Source organism: Cherax quadricarinatus, chromosome 1, assembly GCF_038502225.1.
Source record: "Cherax quadricarinatus isolate ZL_2023a chromosome 1, ASM3850222v1, whole genome shotgun sequence".
NCBI lineage: Eukaryota > Metazoa > Arthropoda > Malacostraca > Decapoda > Parastacidae > Cherax > Cherax quadricarinatus.
In genome coordinates this window covers 22,142,929-22,159,178 of record NC_091292.1, presented here as the reverse complement: position 1 = coordinate 22,159,178, position 16,250 = coordinate 22,142,929, and the positions used below count along the sequence as shown (strand labels likewise).

Sequence of the window (16,250 nt, the reverse complement as noted above, 5' to 3'; positions counted from 1 at the left end):
ACAGCAATCAGAATCTAAGAAAATACGATGATTTCTAACAGTTCACCCCCTCCTCCCCCCCCCCCAAAAAAAAAATGATGGGAATTTGTTTACAAGGGAGAGGTGCACGATTTTAACAGAGTTCTTTGTTGCAACATATATGAACACGAATTAAAATAGATTGATTAAGAACTGGACATAAAACAAACCGATAAAGAATGGGTTTAAGGAATCAGCGGGAGAGTATGAACAGATCAACAGTATAATACGAATGGGTTGATGACTAGCACACAAGTGCAGCACCTGGGAATTTTTATTAAGAGAAAGTAATGAAAAGGAGAGAAACTGTGATCAGAAGTTGCTTTTGCTGTCTTTGTTGATTATTTGATAGTTTAACTTTCAAGTGTAGCAGCTTGATGCTGGTGAAGGGCTCTTGATTTAATTAAATTGAGCTACCCTTCCCTTAGATCAAGGATCAAATCTGATTATCTTCCATTTTCCAGGAGTTATAATAATCCCTATGGTTTAGCACTACTCCCTGAAAAAATAGCCACAATATCACAGCAATTCTGAAATGTTCGACGAGGTTCGGTTATTTCGTCTCTTGAAGTAAGAGGTTTTGAAACTAAAACACTATTCTAAAACCACTAAAGCATAAAGTCAAACTTATTACAACAATGTTTAGCTTGAAACAGTTAAAATTAACAAGGAACTGCTATGCTCTTTTTCAGAGGAATTTTAGTAAAGACGCGTCTTTTTTTTTTTTTTTTTTTTTTTTTTTTTGGTAAACTAAATTTAGCACGGCCCATTCCTCCTTGTTTCATTCTTATAAAATAGTGATTTTCTTTTCAAAATATAAAACGGATTTCTTGGCTTCGGTCACAGAGGGTTCTGCAATTTATTCTTTCTGAGGCATCATAATCCGTGACGATAATCCGTGCACGATAATCCGTGCACGATAATCCGTGCACGATAATCCGTGACTATGTTTCTTAAATCTTATTTGTCTTTCAATCTCAAGGTGTGTCTCAGTCATCTTTTTTCTTTTTCCTTTTCATGTAATTCCAACTTAATTTGCTTTCTTGTGAGCCATCATTTCATATTTTCTCTAATCTTTCATCTGCATTTTTCTTTCAGTATTGTTTACTTGCATCTCAATTCCTCCCCTCTCATTTTCTCAATCATGAAATTATCACGTTTCACTTTGTTTTTTATCAGTGGCTGTCAGTTATCTTGGGTCCACTTCACCTGCTGTTCCGTCTATCTTAGAAACAGTAGCATTAGATTCCATTTCCTCTTTGTACTATCTCAGATCTCCATACTCTACACCTCGAACGTCAACAGTTATTTTTCCTTAGTACACTGAAACAGATAATATACATCGAGTGTAATTGAGAAACTTTATAGAAAGGGCACCTAAACCATGCTATTGCCTAGTTCTTGAAGCCTCATACTACTTAATCTTATTGGATATAAAAGTAGTTGATACCGGTAAATAGTGGAAAATAATTGCTGTCACTTATGAACATATTTAACGGACTTGTTATGACCTTTAGACCCTGATCACTCCAAATTCTGACACTTGAAGTAACCAAGATCCTAGGACAGAAACATTCTTTAATATGTCCTAATGATTGTATTCTGTACTTTTAAATTTCTTGCACATTTCATAATGCGCTTGATTCATCTCCGGGACAGGAATACCCATTTGTTATCACTGACCCTTCTTAATGAATTACAATATTTACACCTGAAAACTATATTGGTTCTTCGTAAGGTACCTTCTTTCAGTATTAAATTCTGATGCCTTTTAAAGTGGAGCGTGTTGATGCAGGTAAACTTGTCTTTATTTAACTAACTGGAGCTACCCTCTTTTACGTTCCCAAGTTCCCAAGAGAAATATGACACCTTCGGTTTGATCGTTGCCTTACGAGTATCATCATAAAAATTAAGTATTGATGGGTCTAGCTCGCTCTGTACCTTATTTGTACTCCTCAAGAACATGCTAGCACCATCAACAACTGTCTCTAACAAGTGTTGTAAGATCGATACACAACACTCAAAGACAAATGTTTCTCCGCGCGTGTTCTCCCAGCTCAACACAAATCCATCTATTATTCACTATACGAGGAGTAGAATTCCCAAGTGGCAGTAAAAACAGTTTCAGACTGACAAAGCAGCGTTCTATATATATTTTTAGCTATGTTTATAATAGTTCATATTTTCCAGAAGGCATTACGTTAATCTCACCTTATTGTAAGGATTTTACATCATTAATCTAATACTACAATCAATAACAATGTATAGTGATAGAAAAAAATTACTATACATTAATTTTCAGTGTAGGTAAAACCACCAAACACTGTAGAATAGATGAGCCGCCTGATAATGTAGCAGCACGTTATTTATCTTCGAAGAGTATACATACTCAGACTGGTATAATAACCTTCAACGCGTAAAAGCTTGAGGTGATAATAAAATCATATAAACAGTTTTTTCTGACGTCTAATTAAAAAACTAATTAAACTGAATTTGATCTTCACCAGTAAAATTTATAAGAAAAAAAAAAACTGGCAGATCTGCTTTCGATATAACATTAATATTTGTTTTTTTTTTCTGATATTATTGACATTTTGTGATTACCTAACCTTCGGGGTATGACCAAGAATTTTGAGTATACGTTGGGCACAAGCGAAGTATAAAGGATTTTAGTGATTTAGAGTATTTGCATCCACAAAATGTAAATGGTTAATTATACTGTTAGATTTGTCAAAATCAGAATTCATTTTTTAGACCGTTTAGGGTGGGTGATGTTTTGTGTAAAGACGTGTGATTTTATCATCTAAGAATGTTATAGTGAATTTTTTTGACATTGTATAGTCCAGTAATGTTATGGTGACGTTTATGTAATTGCATAGTCTACAGGTGTTATGGTGATGCTGGAGTGGTTTGTATTGTCCACAAGTGTTAAGGTTGTGTTTGTGTGGTTTGTATCATCTACAAGTATTATGGTAACGTTTGTGAGGTTGTATAGTCCGCTCTTGTTATGGTGACGATTGTGTGATTATATAGTCCACAAGTATTATGGTGATGTTTGTGTGGTCTAATTGTTTACCAGCGTTTCAGTGATATTTATCTATCTTGTCTAACTGGGATCATAAAGCTTGTATTATACGTGATATATAGCTCAGCGGTACTAGTCGACAGGATCAGGATTCCTAATGCTTATTGGTTCTGTGCTCCTAGAAGAGCATAGCTACGTAACTGTTAGTCGACTGTTGTGGGTATTATACTTTACTTGGGACTGGTGCCATCATAAGGGTGATAATATACCTGAGATAAGCTGGCGACATCCTGGGGAAGAGGTGAGAGTATACAATTGACTGGGCTGGGGTTTTTAATGAACTGAGGTAAAAACGTAAAACAGATATTAGCCTGAAAATTTAATTGTGAAATAAAACGCACAAATCCCTAGCCTTATAACCAACATCATTGGCACTAAAACTAGTAGTAAATATTTTGCACATCTCCCAACCCTGACTCTATAATTAACAACAATAGCACAACAATTAATCCCGGCACTACAAATGAAAACCCCGTTATTATAATTAACAACTCTAGCCTTATAACTGACAACTCCGGAAATGCAGCTACCCGAGCAGTACCACTGTTGACCTTGACACTACAACTATCCTGGCAGAGCAACTAACAATCCTGGCAGTAAAACCAACACGCCTGGCAAGGCAATAAAAACCCCTAGCACCCCTTTGCCCTACAGATAAAACCTCCTGCCACACAATTACAACTGTAAGCCTACCAGCAGGAGTTTCGTGTTGAGGGTGGTTGAGAGCCGCGGTATAGGCTGGGAGCTCAGCCGGTCGGGATTCTCCCTTCGCGTTGGTAGCCGTGACGAGAAGGCGATAGGTCGTGGCAGGTCTCAGGTTAGCCACAGAGAAGGAGGCTGAATCTCGACTCACCTCAACCACCTCCTTGTAATCTCCGTTAGCCTCCAGAACCTTCAGCAGGAAAAATAAGGTTTCGTATTAGCATAAGACCCATCGTCTGTTCTTACACGCGCGCGCGCTCACACACACACACACACACACACACACACACACACACACACACACACACACACACACACACACACACACACACACACACACGCACACACACACACACACACATACACACACACACACGTATAAATATATATTTTTCCTCGAAGCCCTTTTATCCACTTCTCTGAGGCCATGTGTTCCACAGTTTGCATCAGAGGTTAACCTCATTATACATACATACATTTTATATATATATATATATATATATATATATATATATATATATATATATATATATATATATATATATATATATATATATATATATATATATATATATATATATATATATATATATATATATATATATATATATATATATATATATATATATATATATATATATATATATATATGGCGTACCGAATAGGTATAACTTGCGATTTTGGCTTTTTCTTGCCGAATAAGGCAAACAAAAATTTGTATATGCAATAATTTCGCAAAACTCATTCTGAACCTAACGAAAAAAATATATTTCATTGTGTTTGTTTATTATTATATTACTGTAAACTTAACTAAAATATATTTAGTTGGATTAGGCTAAGTTAAATTGTGATTGTTATAATAAGGTTAGGTAAGTTTTCTAAGATTCTTTTGGTACAAAATTATTAATTTTTTCATAAACGTATTAGAGAAAATTTTAGAAAGGATTTAATTTTATATGAGTTTATGCTAACTGACCAATTTTACGTATTTGGGACAACATATTTAGTGAATATAAACTAGTTATATATGAATATGGGCAGCTAGAGTATAGTATGTCCTCAGCAGAATGTTTGCAATGTAGGTACGTGCAGAAGGACTGAAGGATGTGTGGAAGGTGAAGGATGTGTGGAAGGTGAAGGATGTGTGGAAGGAGTGAGGGATATGTCGGAAGGAGTGAATTATGTGTGGGAGAGGGAAGTAAGAATGTGTGGATGGGAGGGAAGGATGTATATGAAGAAGGGGGTAAGGGAGGGTATGAGGAATTTAACATTTTTACACCGGTGGTTAATGTAACTAACGTAAAGCGTTAACTCACTTAAATCTCAGCCTGCCAATATTTTCGTGTAAGTTCTCCTTACTCAAGCTAGAACAATAATGGATGAGCAGAGCGGGGAAATATGAGCGGCTGGAGTTGTTTGTTTGACTAACGAGGCGGCACACGCTTGCTGCTTCAGGTTTGAAGCACAAGCATACACGCATACACACACGCATACACACATATATACACATACACATCGGATTGATGACACTGGAGAACAGAAGGGTCAGGGGAGAAATGACAACGACATATAAGATACTGCGTTGAATAGATAAGGTGGACAGAGACAGGACGATCCAGAGAGGGGACACAGAAACAAGCGGTCACAATTGGAAGCTGAAGACTCAGACGAGTCACAGGGATGTTAGGAAGTATTTCTTCAGTCTTAGAGTCGTCATCAGGAAGTGGAATAGCCTAGCAAGTGACGTAGTGGAGACAGGAACCATACATAACTTTAAGACGAGGTATGACAAAGCTCAGGAAGCAGAAAGAGAGAGGACCTAGTAGCGATCAGTGAAGAGGCGGGGCCAGGAGCTGAGTATCGACCCCTGCAACCACAATTAGGTAAGTACAATTAGGCGAGTACACATCTACCTCTTAAACATAATAGTTGGACAGGAATGAAATAAATGCGTAGCTTTCAATTCTCGTGAATAATTCAGTGTTGATACCTTTACACTGTAATACAGAGAATCACTAGAGGCAACACTGACATTATATTATAAGCATTACACGGTCTTTCAAACACTGTATCTTCTAATGTGTATCAGCAACACATGACCTGCTACACATCCTGCAATAAGTGACGGGCAACATGTAACCAGGAACATATGACACTGCATCGCTTATCTGACAATGTAAGGAAGCCAGCAGATGTCCAGAGAAATCTCTCTTGGTCCCTTTCCAGATTCGAGGATTTGTATATCTTGCCTAACATCAACTTTACATGTCCTAAGAAGTCTTCCCAGAAACATTCTGCATTACTATCCTCCGTGATTACACTCTTAATCTATTGATCACACTCACCCTCCATGATCACACTCACCTTTCACTATGGTGACACTCACCCTCTACCATGATCACACTCACCCTCCACCATGATCACACTCACCCTTCACTATGGTGACACTCGCCCTCTACCATGATCATACTCACTCTCCACCATGATCACACTCATCCTACACTATGGTGACACTCACCCCCTACCATGACCACACTCACCCTTCACTATGGTGACACTCACCCTCTACCATGATCACACTCACCCTTCACTATGTTGACACCCTCCACCATGATCACACTCACCCTTCACTATGGTGACACTCACCCTCTACCATGATCACACTCTCCCTCCACCATGATCACACTCATCCTTCACTATGATGACACCCTCTACCATGATCACAATCACCCTCCACCATGATCACACTCATCGTTCGCTATGATGACACTCACCTTCTGCCATGATCACACTCACCCTCCACCATGATCACGCTCACCCTACACTATAATCACTCTCACCCTACACTAAAATCTCTCTGACCCTCCACCATGATTACACTCACCCTCCACCACGATCACACTCACCCTCCACCACGATCATACTCACCCTCCACCATGATCACACTCACCCTCCACCATGATCACACTCACCCTCCACCACGATCACACTCACCCTCCACCATGATCACACTCACCCTCTACTACGATCACACTCACCCTCCACCACGATCACACTCACCCTCCACCATGATCACACTCACCCTCCACCACGATCACACTCACCCTCCACCATGATCACACTCACCCTCCACCACGATCACACTCACTCTCCACCACGATCACACTCACCCTCCACCATGATCACACTCACCCTCCACCATGATCACACTCACCCTCCACCATGATTACACTCACCCTCCACCATGATCACACTCACCCTCCACCATAATCACACTCACCCTCCACCATGATCACACTCACCCTCCACCATGATCACACTCACCTTCCACCATGATCACACTCACTCTCCACCATGATCCCACTCACCCTCCACCATCATCACATTCACCCTCCACCATGAACACACTCACCCTCCACCATGATCACACTCACCCTCCACCATGATCACACTCACCCTCTACCATGATCACAATCCCCCTTCACCATGATCACAATCCCCCTTCACCACGATCACACTCACTCTCCACCATCATCACACTCACCCTCCACCATGATCACACTCACCCTCCACCATGATCACACTCACCCTCCACCATGATTACACTCACCCTCCACCATGATCACACTCACCCTCCACCATGATCACACTCACCCTCCACCATGATCACACTCACCCTCCACCATGATCACACTCACCTTCCACCATGATCACACTCACTCTCCAACATGATCCCACTCACCCTCCACCATCATCACATTCACCCTCCACCATGAACACACTCACCCTCCACCATGATCACACTCACCCTCCACCATGATCACACTCACCCTCTACCATGATCACAATCCCCCTTCACCATGATCACACTCACCCTCCGCCATGATCACACTCACCCTCCACCATGATCACACTCACCCTCCACCATGATCACGCTCACCCTACACTAATCACTCTCACCCTACACTATAATCTCTCTGACCCTCCACCATGATTACACTCACTCTCCACCACGATCACACTCACCCTCCACCACGATCACACTCACCCTCCTCCATGATCACACTCACCCTCCACCACGATCACACTCACCCTTTACCATGATCACACTCACCCGTAACTATGGTGACACCCTCTACCATGATCACCCTCACCCTTCACTATGTTGACACCCTCCACCATGATCACACTCACCCTTCACTATGGTGACACACACCCTCTGCCATGATCACACTGTCCCTTCACCATGATCACACTCACCCTTCACTATGGTGACACTCACCCTCCACCATGATCACATTCACCCTCCACCATGATCACACTCACCCTCCACCATGATCACACTCACCCTCCACCATGATCACACTCACCCTCCACCATGATCACACTCACCCTCCATCATGATCACACTCACCCTCCACCATGATCACACTCACCCTCCACCATGATCACACTCACCCTCCACCATGATCACACTCACCTTCCACCATTATCACACTCACTCTCCACCATGATCCCACTCACCCTCCACCATCATCACATTCACCCTCCACCATGAACACACTCACCCTCCACCATGATCACACTCACCCTCCACCATGATCACACTCACCCTCCACCATGATCACACTCACCCTCCACCATGATCACACCCTCCACCATGATCACACTCACCCTCCACTATGATCACACTCACCCTCCACCATGATCACCCTCACCCTCCACCATGATCACACTCACCTTCCACTATGATCACACTCACCCTCCACCATGATCACACTCACCCTCCACCATGATCACACTCACCTTCCACTATGATCACACTCACCCTCCACCATGATCACACTCACCCTCCACCATGATCACACTCACCCTCCACCATGATCACACTCACCCTCCACTATGATCACACTCACCCTCCACCATGATCACACTCACCCTCCACCATGATCACACTCACCTTCCACTATGATCACATTCACCCTCCACCATGATCACACTCACCCTCCACTATGATCACACTCACCCTCCACCATGATCACACTCACCCTCTACCATGATCACACTCACCCTCCACCATGATCACACTCACTCTTCTACAATTGTATTATCTTTCCTCCATTTTCATCTCTCGTCTCTCCCATCAATACAGCTGTCACATCTTCCTCTCTCTCTCTACAGTCTTCCTCTAGTTTTCCCGAGAGACAAATTCCCTGTTCATTTTTTTCTCTCTCTCCGTGTTTTTCTCTCTTTTTCTTGGTCCCGAACCGTTTTTTATTACATGAGAGAGAGAGAGAGAGAGAGAGAGAGAGAGAGAGAGAGAGAGAGAGAGAGAGAGAGAGAGAGAGAGATAGCTAACTAACTACTGTTGTTGTGTTCAGTTGCATCGTCCCAGCTCCTGTAAGGTGTTGAGTCCGTGTGTTGTGTATTGATTGACAGGTAACTCTGTGTGTGGTGTATTGACAGATGACACTGTGTGTGTGGTATGCTGACAGGTGACAGCGTGTGTGGTACACTGATTGACAGGTGACATTAAGTGTAGTAAGAGGTGGCAGCGAGTGTGGTGAGAAGTGACAGCGTGTATGGTGAGAGGTGACAGCGTGTTTACATCATGGAAAAATAGACATTTAAACAGTATAATATGATCCTTTATTGAGAACGTATCGCCCACATAGTGGGCTTTATTATGTCACAAACAGATCTACCTAGGTGAAAGGTACGTGAGTAATTATAGGATGGAGTCACGTGGAGAATGCTCGGTAGGTTGGATCTGAACCTGCATGAGACAAACTTCCGAGTAAGGTGATAGAGACTAGGACCTTGGGTAGCTTTAAAAAGAGATTGGACAAGTATATGAGTAGACCTTCTGTAGTGTTCCTCCATTCATATGTTCTTATGTGGGATAACGATGAAGAAGTTTCTTAGCGAGGGGTTCAGCTATGATAAAGAAGCCGTTGTTTTGGTTGAAGTTGTTGGATATACAGATAAGTGATGATTCCAGGATTCTGTGGTATTGAGTGTTTTCTTCTCTGGTGATAAGTCTTTCGTTTCTGTAGTTGATTAAATGGTTGTGTGAATTTCGGTGTTGAACACAGGCATTCCTTAAATCATCCTATCTGTCTGGGTATTGGTGTTCTGAAATTCGTGTTTGGAGGTCTCTGGATGTTTCGCCCACGTATAATTTGCTACAGTCATTACAGGGATTATGTATACCCAGGCAAAGGATTGAAGCTTGTCCTGTCTATTATTGGTAATTTCGTCGTTGGTGGTGGAAGTGGAGGTAGATACTTGGAATGAGGTATTGGAAAAGATGAGTTTATTTTCCCAATGTGTCGGTATTTTATACCATTTACTTAGAATAATAGACATACAGTAAAATGGATGAAAAAATTCCTCGGTACGCCCATTGAAAGTCTTGATTTAAATATTCCTCGTTACGCCCATTGGAAGTCTTGATTTACATTGCTGTTTCCTCGATAGCTGCCCTTCACACATATTCTAGTATCCTCTGTGAAGGATGTTATAGTGATATAATTTGTATCTTTCTCATAGTTTGTTGTATGGATTAAAATCAAAGATCTGGGGTTAGTATTGTGCTTTAAGGAGCACAGCTCTTATACTCAGTAGCTATCCCTGATTTTATTTTGATCAATATTCTCTGTCCGATTTGTAAGTAGCTTCAAGATCCATCTACCTACGTTTCCAGTTTCCTTTTGCACGCATTTTGCTGGCTGTACACCGTGATTACACTTGCTGAAGATAAACAAACTTTAGATAACACAAAATGCACAAAATTTCGCAAAGTCTGTGTATGATGCGTCTGCATTCTGTTTATCTACCTGTAGTGGTCCAGCATTTGCGAGAGGTAGAAGTGTTGTACTCAAAACTTCTGTTTATTCATGATATGAATGATCATAGTGACCTGAATAAACTAAACCCGTAAAATACAAAGCTCCTGAGGAATGAGAAGTAATCTGGCGTGATCAAAGGAACACGGAGGTTATCACATTTCGTTGAACTTGAATATGCAACTTTAGTGATTCATTGTGTTCAGAAATCTTACTTCTCAGTACTCCTTGCAAATGCTTAATAATATGTGATGACTGTGCTATAAGCCTATAGATTTTTGCATTTTATGCTCTCACCGTTAAGTGTTTAGAGCATGATGGATGGCACCAATGTATTCACTCTATCCATAGGATATTAAATGCAAGTGATGGGATTTTCTTTTCCACTTTTTGAACAGAGTGCTCAGTAAGCTCAGGCCTTGAAAAGAGTTCATGGGCATGCTTTCAATGGCGTCCTGAAAGCCGAATAGAATAAAGGTTATGCCAGAAATATTTGTAGAGTTTGGTATCTTGTTCATTAAAAACGCATATTCGTGGTCATTGTATATATTATTTTGAATGACTGTAAAAAACGAATAAAAATTTTATTCAAGCTCACTTGTTGATAAAATTAGTAAATATTCCATCTTAATTGAAGACCCAAAACAGAATATGGTGTTTGATTTTAAATTTTATTTTCTACTGATGGTTTTTTCGAGCTTTCTATATTTCATTGGCCTTTTGTTAGGAAATTTTGCAAAGTGCTTTACATTTCTCTGATATGAGCTTCTTTTCTCACTTGGGAAAGTTCTCTAACTCTGTATCTTTGAACATAAAGACTGCAACTTTTAATTTCCAACCAACATTTTTTTTTATAATGGTACAAGTCCCAAGTATATTTCTCTGGTGTCACGGCACTCAGCTTGTAAAAATATTATTTATCAATACGCATTCATAAGGTCTTCATTAATAAACGGTAGTACTTGTAATAAATAACTGCCAAAGCACCAACATAAATAATTGAGGGTACACTTAACAAATAATTACCGTTATATCTACATAAGTAATTGTCACTATACTTCATAAATAATGACCAAAACAATTCTGAAAAATGTTTCGTCCAAGGCTGGACGAAAAGATGTAGCAGGATCTGATTGTTTGATTGGCAAATGGTGCCTACAACAACTCAGTGTTGAACTTTATCACGTCAACACTGAGAGGATCTTAGTCAGAATACAGACGCGCCCTGTAAACTCTGTTTACCACACTGTGAACAACAACCTATGAATAAAAATGAAAAATACGTTCACTCTCTCACCTTTAATATAAACGTCTGGCCGAGTCCTCCGTCGTAGCCAGGTAAACAGGACACCTGCAGGGAGCTGATTGTCACATCGTACGCTCGGCAATTGTGTGGAGGGTCGGGCTTTCCTGTCACAGAAAGTGAAAATATTTCATTCACACGAAATTCATGATTAAAAGGTCATAAAAAAATAATTGTGTGTTGACCGGAGAGAGGTATGGTCGCAGTGGACAGAGCAGGTGTGTGGCGGTGGTAAACAAGGGAAGGGTGTGTTTGCGGGTAGTGAGCGCGATTAAATGTTAAGGCTCCTTAAGAGTGTGTTTAGGAACAGACTGACTTGATTGGTAAATGCTATCGACAAGTAAGGTAAGGAGACAGAGTTTGCAGAGCAAGCAACGTTTCGCTCAGTTTTGAGCTTTATCAGGTCATGTATTCATGAAACCTCAACACTGGGGGAAACTATGTCATACTAAATACATTCTGAATACTGTCTCATTGCCAAGTTAAGGATCAGAATACTGAAGATGTGGTCTTGTCAGTGTGAATACATGCGTTCTTGATTACGTTAACAACTATGTCATTATATATATATTTTTTTTTGCAAGAGGAGAAAGAAGGAATCAAAGATAATGTATGCGAAAACGTATTGCCAAGCATTTTGCCAGGCGACCTGTTTTGTTAATCCTTATATGACCGGTAGCGTGTAACTTATCCAGGTGGTAAGCAGCTGACTGACTATTAAACGCATACAAGCTTATGTAGATACTGGGTATAATACTGAATGTAACAACGGTACTTGTAGTTTAACACAGAGGAGATAGCTATTAAGTATAATCTAATACATCAGTAACCACATTAACTTAACAATACCTAGTATGACTGTAATATGAGTGAGAGTGAAATGTGTATATATATATATATATATATATATATATATATATATATATATATATATATATATATAAATATATATATATATATATACACACTGATCTCTGGCTGAAGGAGACTCGAACCTAGGAACCTTAGGACAAGGTACGCAGTGCTTTACCAAGCTACCCACACTGGACAATACCTTGGCGTGCAACTTGCGCTACACGTTTGATCCAAGGCAGCCAGCTTTCAGGGAGAAGGCTTACAGCTTTTCATCTCATCCCCTGCATGCATCAGCCTTACTAGAGATTTTAACAATGCAAGGAAAAGCAGTAAGCCTTCTCCCTGGAAGCTGCCTGCATTGGATCAAACGTGTAACGCAAGCTACACGCAAATTTATTGTTCAGTGTGGGTAGATTGGTAAAACACTGCGTTCCTTGTCCTAAGGTTCGTAGGTTCGAGTCTCCTTCTGCGAGAAATTAGTGTTTGTGTATATTGCGCCTGCTCTTACGAATTCCTCATATATATATATATATATATATATATATATATATATATATATATATATATATATATGTGTGTGTGTGTGTGTGTGTGTCGTGCCGAATATGTAAAACTGGTCAATTAGCAAGAACTCATTTAAAATTAAGTCCTTTCTAAAATTTTCTCTTATACGTTTAAAGATATATTTTTTTCATTAATGTTAATGTAAAAAAAATTAATTTTGCACCAAATGAATCTTAGAAAACTTACCTAACCTTATTATAACAAGAACAATTTATTTTAGCCTAACCCAACTATATACATTTTAGATTTGTTTACAATAATTTAATATTAAACAAGCACAGTGAAATATTTTTTTCGTTAGATTCAGAATGATTTTGGCGAAATTATTGCATACACAATTTTTCCCTTGCCCTATATGGCAAGATGAGCGTTGCTATTTAAGCCAAGATCGCAAGTTCTGCATATTCGGCACGACATAAATATATAAATATATATATATATATATATATATATATATATATATATATATAAATATATATATATATATATATATATATATATATATATATATATAATGTGTGAATGTTTATTGTAATGTTGCAGTTTAAAATTGAGTCGGGAACAATCCGTTGCGCCATAAAAATAGCATTTTAAAAACATTTTTTCACATTAATAGATTTATTAACGTGAGCTAACATAGTAAACATCATTTTAAGAGTTTTTAAAGTAACTTACCACCATCGCTAAGCATTTCTTAAGCGTATTTTAGGTAAGCAGAAATTTTATTTACATTATTTAATATCAACGAAATCTTAATATCTCATGTTTTTTTTTGACAAAGCATTTACACTTCTCTTGAATAGCAAAACGCTTATTAATTATTATATAAGCTAACATTACAAGATGTGCTTAAAAAAAGCATAGTGTATTGGGAAAGATGAACACACCACACACACACACACACACACACACACACACACACACACACACACACACACACACACACACACACAAACACACACAAAACAGATTTAAATAATCAGGACACGTCCACACCCTCACGCAAACACATTGACGATTTCAACCAGTGTAGTGACGAGTATAATGAATTTTGATGGACACTTTTATTCATTGCGCTGGAAATAGTTCCACTGGTTGCATTTCCTATTCTATTAATTTTACTAATGCATTTTTCACGTCCTCTCATGCTACAGAGGTTTATAGCAAAAATACAGAACTTTTTTTCGGAGGCATTGGGCCAACTTGGGACTGTCCCAGTGCCTGGAGGAAACCCCATATATATATATATATATATATATATATATATATATATATATATATATATATATATATATATATATATATATATATATATATATATATATATATATATATATATATAGGTAGTAGGTTGGTAGACAGCAACCGCCCAGGGAGGTACTACCGTCCTGCCAAGTGAGTGTAAAACGAAAGCCTGTAATTGTTTTACATGATGGTAGGATTGCTGGTGTCTTTTGTCTATCTCATAAATATGCAAGATTACAGGTAAGTCTTGCTATTTCTACTTACACTTAAGTCACACTACACATACATGTACAAGCATATATATACACACCCCTCTGGGTTTTCTTCTATTTTCTTTCTAATTCTTGTTCTTGTTTATTTCCTCTTATCTCCATGGGGAAGTGGAACAGAATTCTTCCTTTGTAAGCCATGCGTGTCGTAAGAGGCGACTAAAATGCCAGGAGCAAGGGGCTAGTAACCCCTTCTCCTCTATATATTACTAAATTTAAAAGGAGAAACTTTAGTTTTTTTCTTTTGGGCCCCCCCGCCTCGGTGGGATACGGCTGGTATGTTGAAAGAAGAAAGAATATATATATTTATATATATATATATATATATATATATATATATATATATATATATATATATATATATATATATATTGCGCATAATATATACATATACATTATATGCAAACCATCGCAGACAGGCTTTCTCTTAGAGAGAGCCAGGACTAGGCGACAGGCCCACTCTGCGCTATTCTGAGAAAAAACTTCCCCTCCTTCAGTTGCAACCTTGCAACATTGCAACATTGCATAGTTCGTGATGACGCACTGAGAAGTGCGAAAGTACTTGAACTAAAGATTTTATATATATATATATATATATATATATATATATATATATATATATATATATATATATATATATATATATATATATATATATATATATATATATATATATATATATATATATATATATATATATATATATATATATATACATATATATATATATATATATATATATATATATATATATATATATATATATATATATATATATATATATATATATATATATATATATATATATATATATATATATATATATATATATATATATATATATATATATATGTGTGTATATATATATGTATATATATTTGTGTGTGTGTGAAAACAGGAAATGAAACCCGAACGTTTTCATGTGATTACATACCTATCATCAGGTGAAGATATGTAAGAACATAAAATCGCTCAGGTTTTATTTCCTTTTTTCGCTGATAGTTTTCATATTTGCATACTACATTCCTTGTAGAAGCTGTGATATCCTTTATTTAGGACAAACTGGTAAGTCACGAGAGTTAAACAGTACAAATAATCAATAACTACTGGACAATGAAACAGTACTTTGTCCCTTCATGTGAATGGACACATATCATTGCGCAGATTGGACTAATGTCAAATAATTACTTCCACATTATTCTATAGTTCAATGACATATTGTGTAATCGTCACTTATTAAGCATGATGCAAAGTATATTTCAAGTTTGAGTTGTTGAGTTTATAAACTTGACATTTTTATATTCCAGAATATTGTTCATTTATATAACGATGTAGTAAAGACACGAAGATTCAGTAGTATA

The 16,250-nt window shown here is 38.2% G+C and overlaps 1 protein-coding gene across 1 annotated transcript in view; it reads right to left on the bottom strand.

The window, feature by feature from the left end:
* Positions 1 to 16,250, bottom strand: part of LOC128687573 (uncharacterized) — a 321,474-nt gene that overhangs the window by 40,921 nt on the left and 264,303 nt on the right. Inside the window, exons 13-14 of the mRNA XM_070085682.1 lie at positions 11,951 to 12,063; positions 3,797 to 3,995 (exon numbers count right to left, since the gene is read on the bottom strand). Of these exons, the coding sequence (XP_069941783.1) occupies positions 3,797 to 3,995; positions 11,951 to 12,063 (312 nt within the window). The remainder of the gene's footprint in view (positions 1 to 3,796; positions 3,996 to 11,950; positions 12,064 to 16,250) is intronic.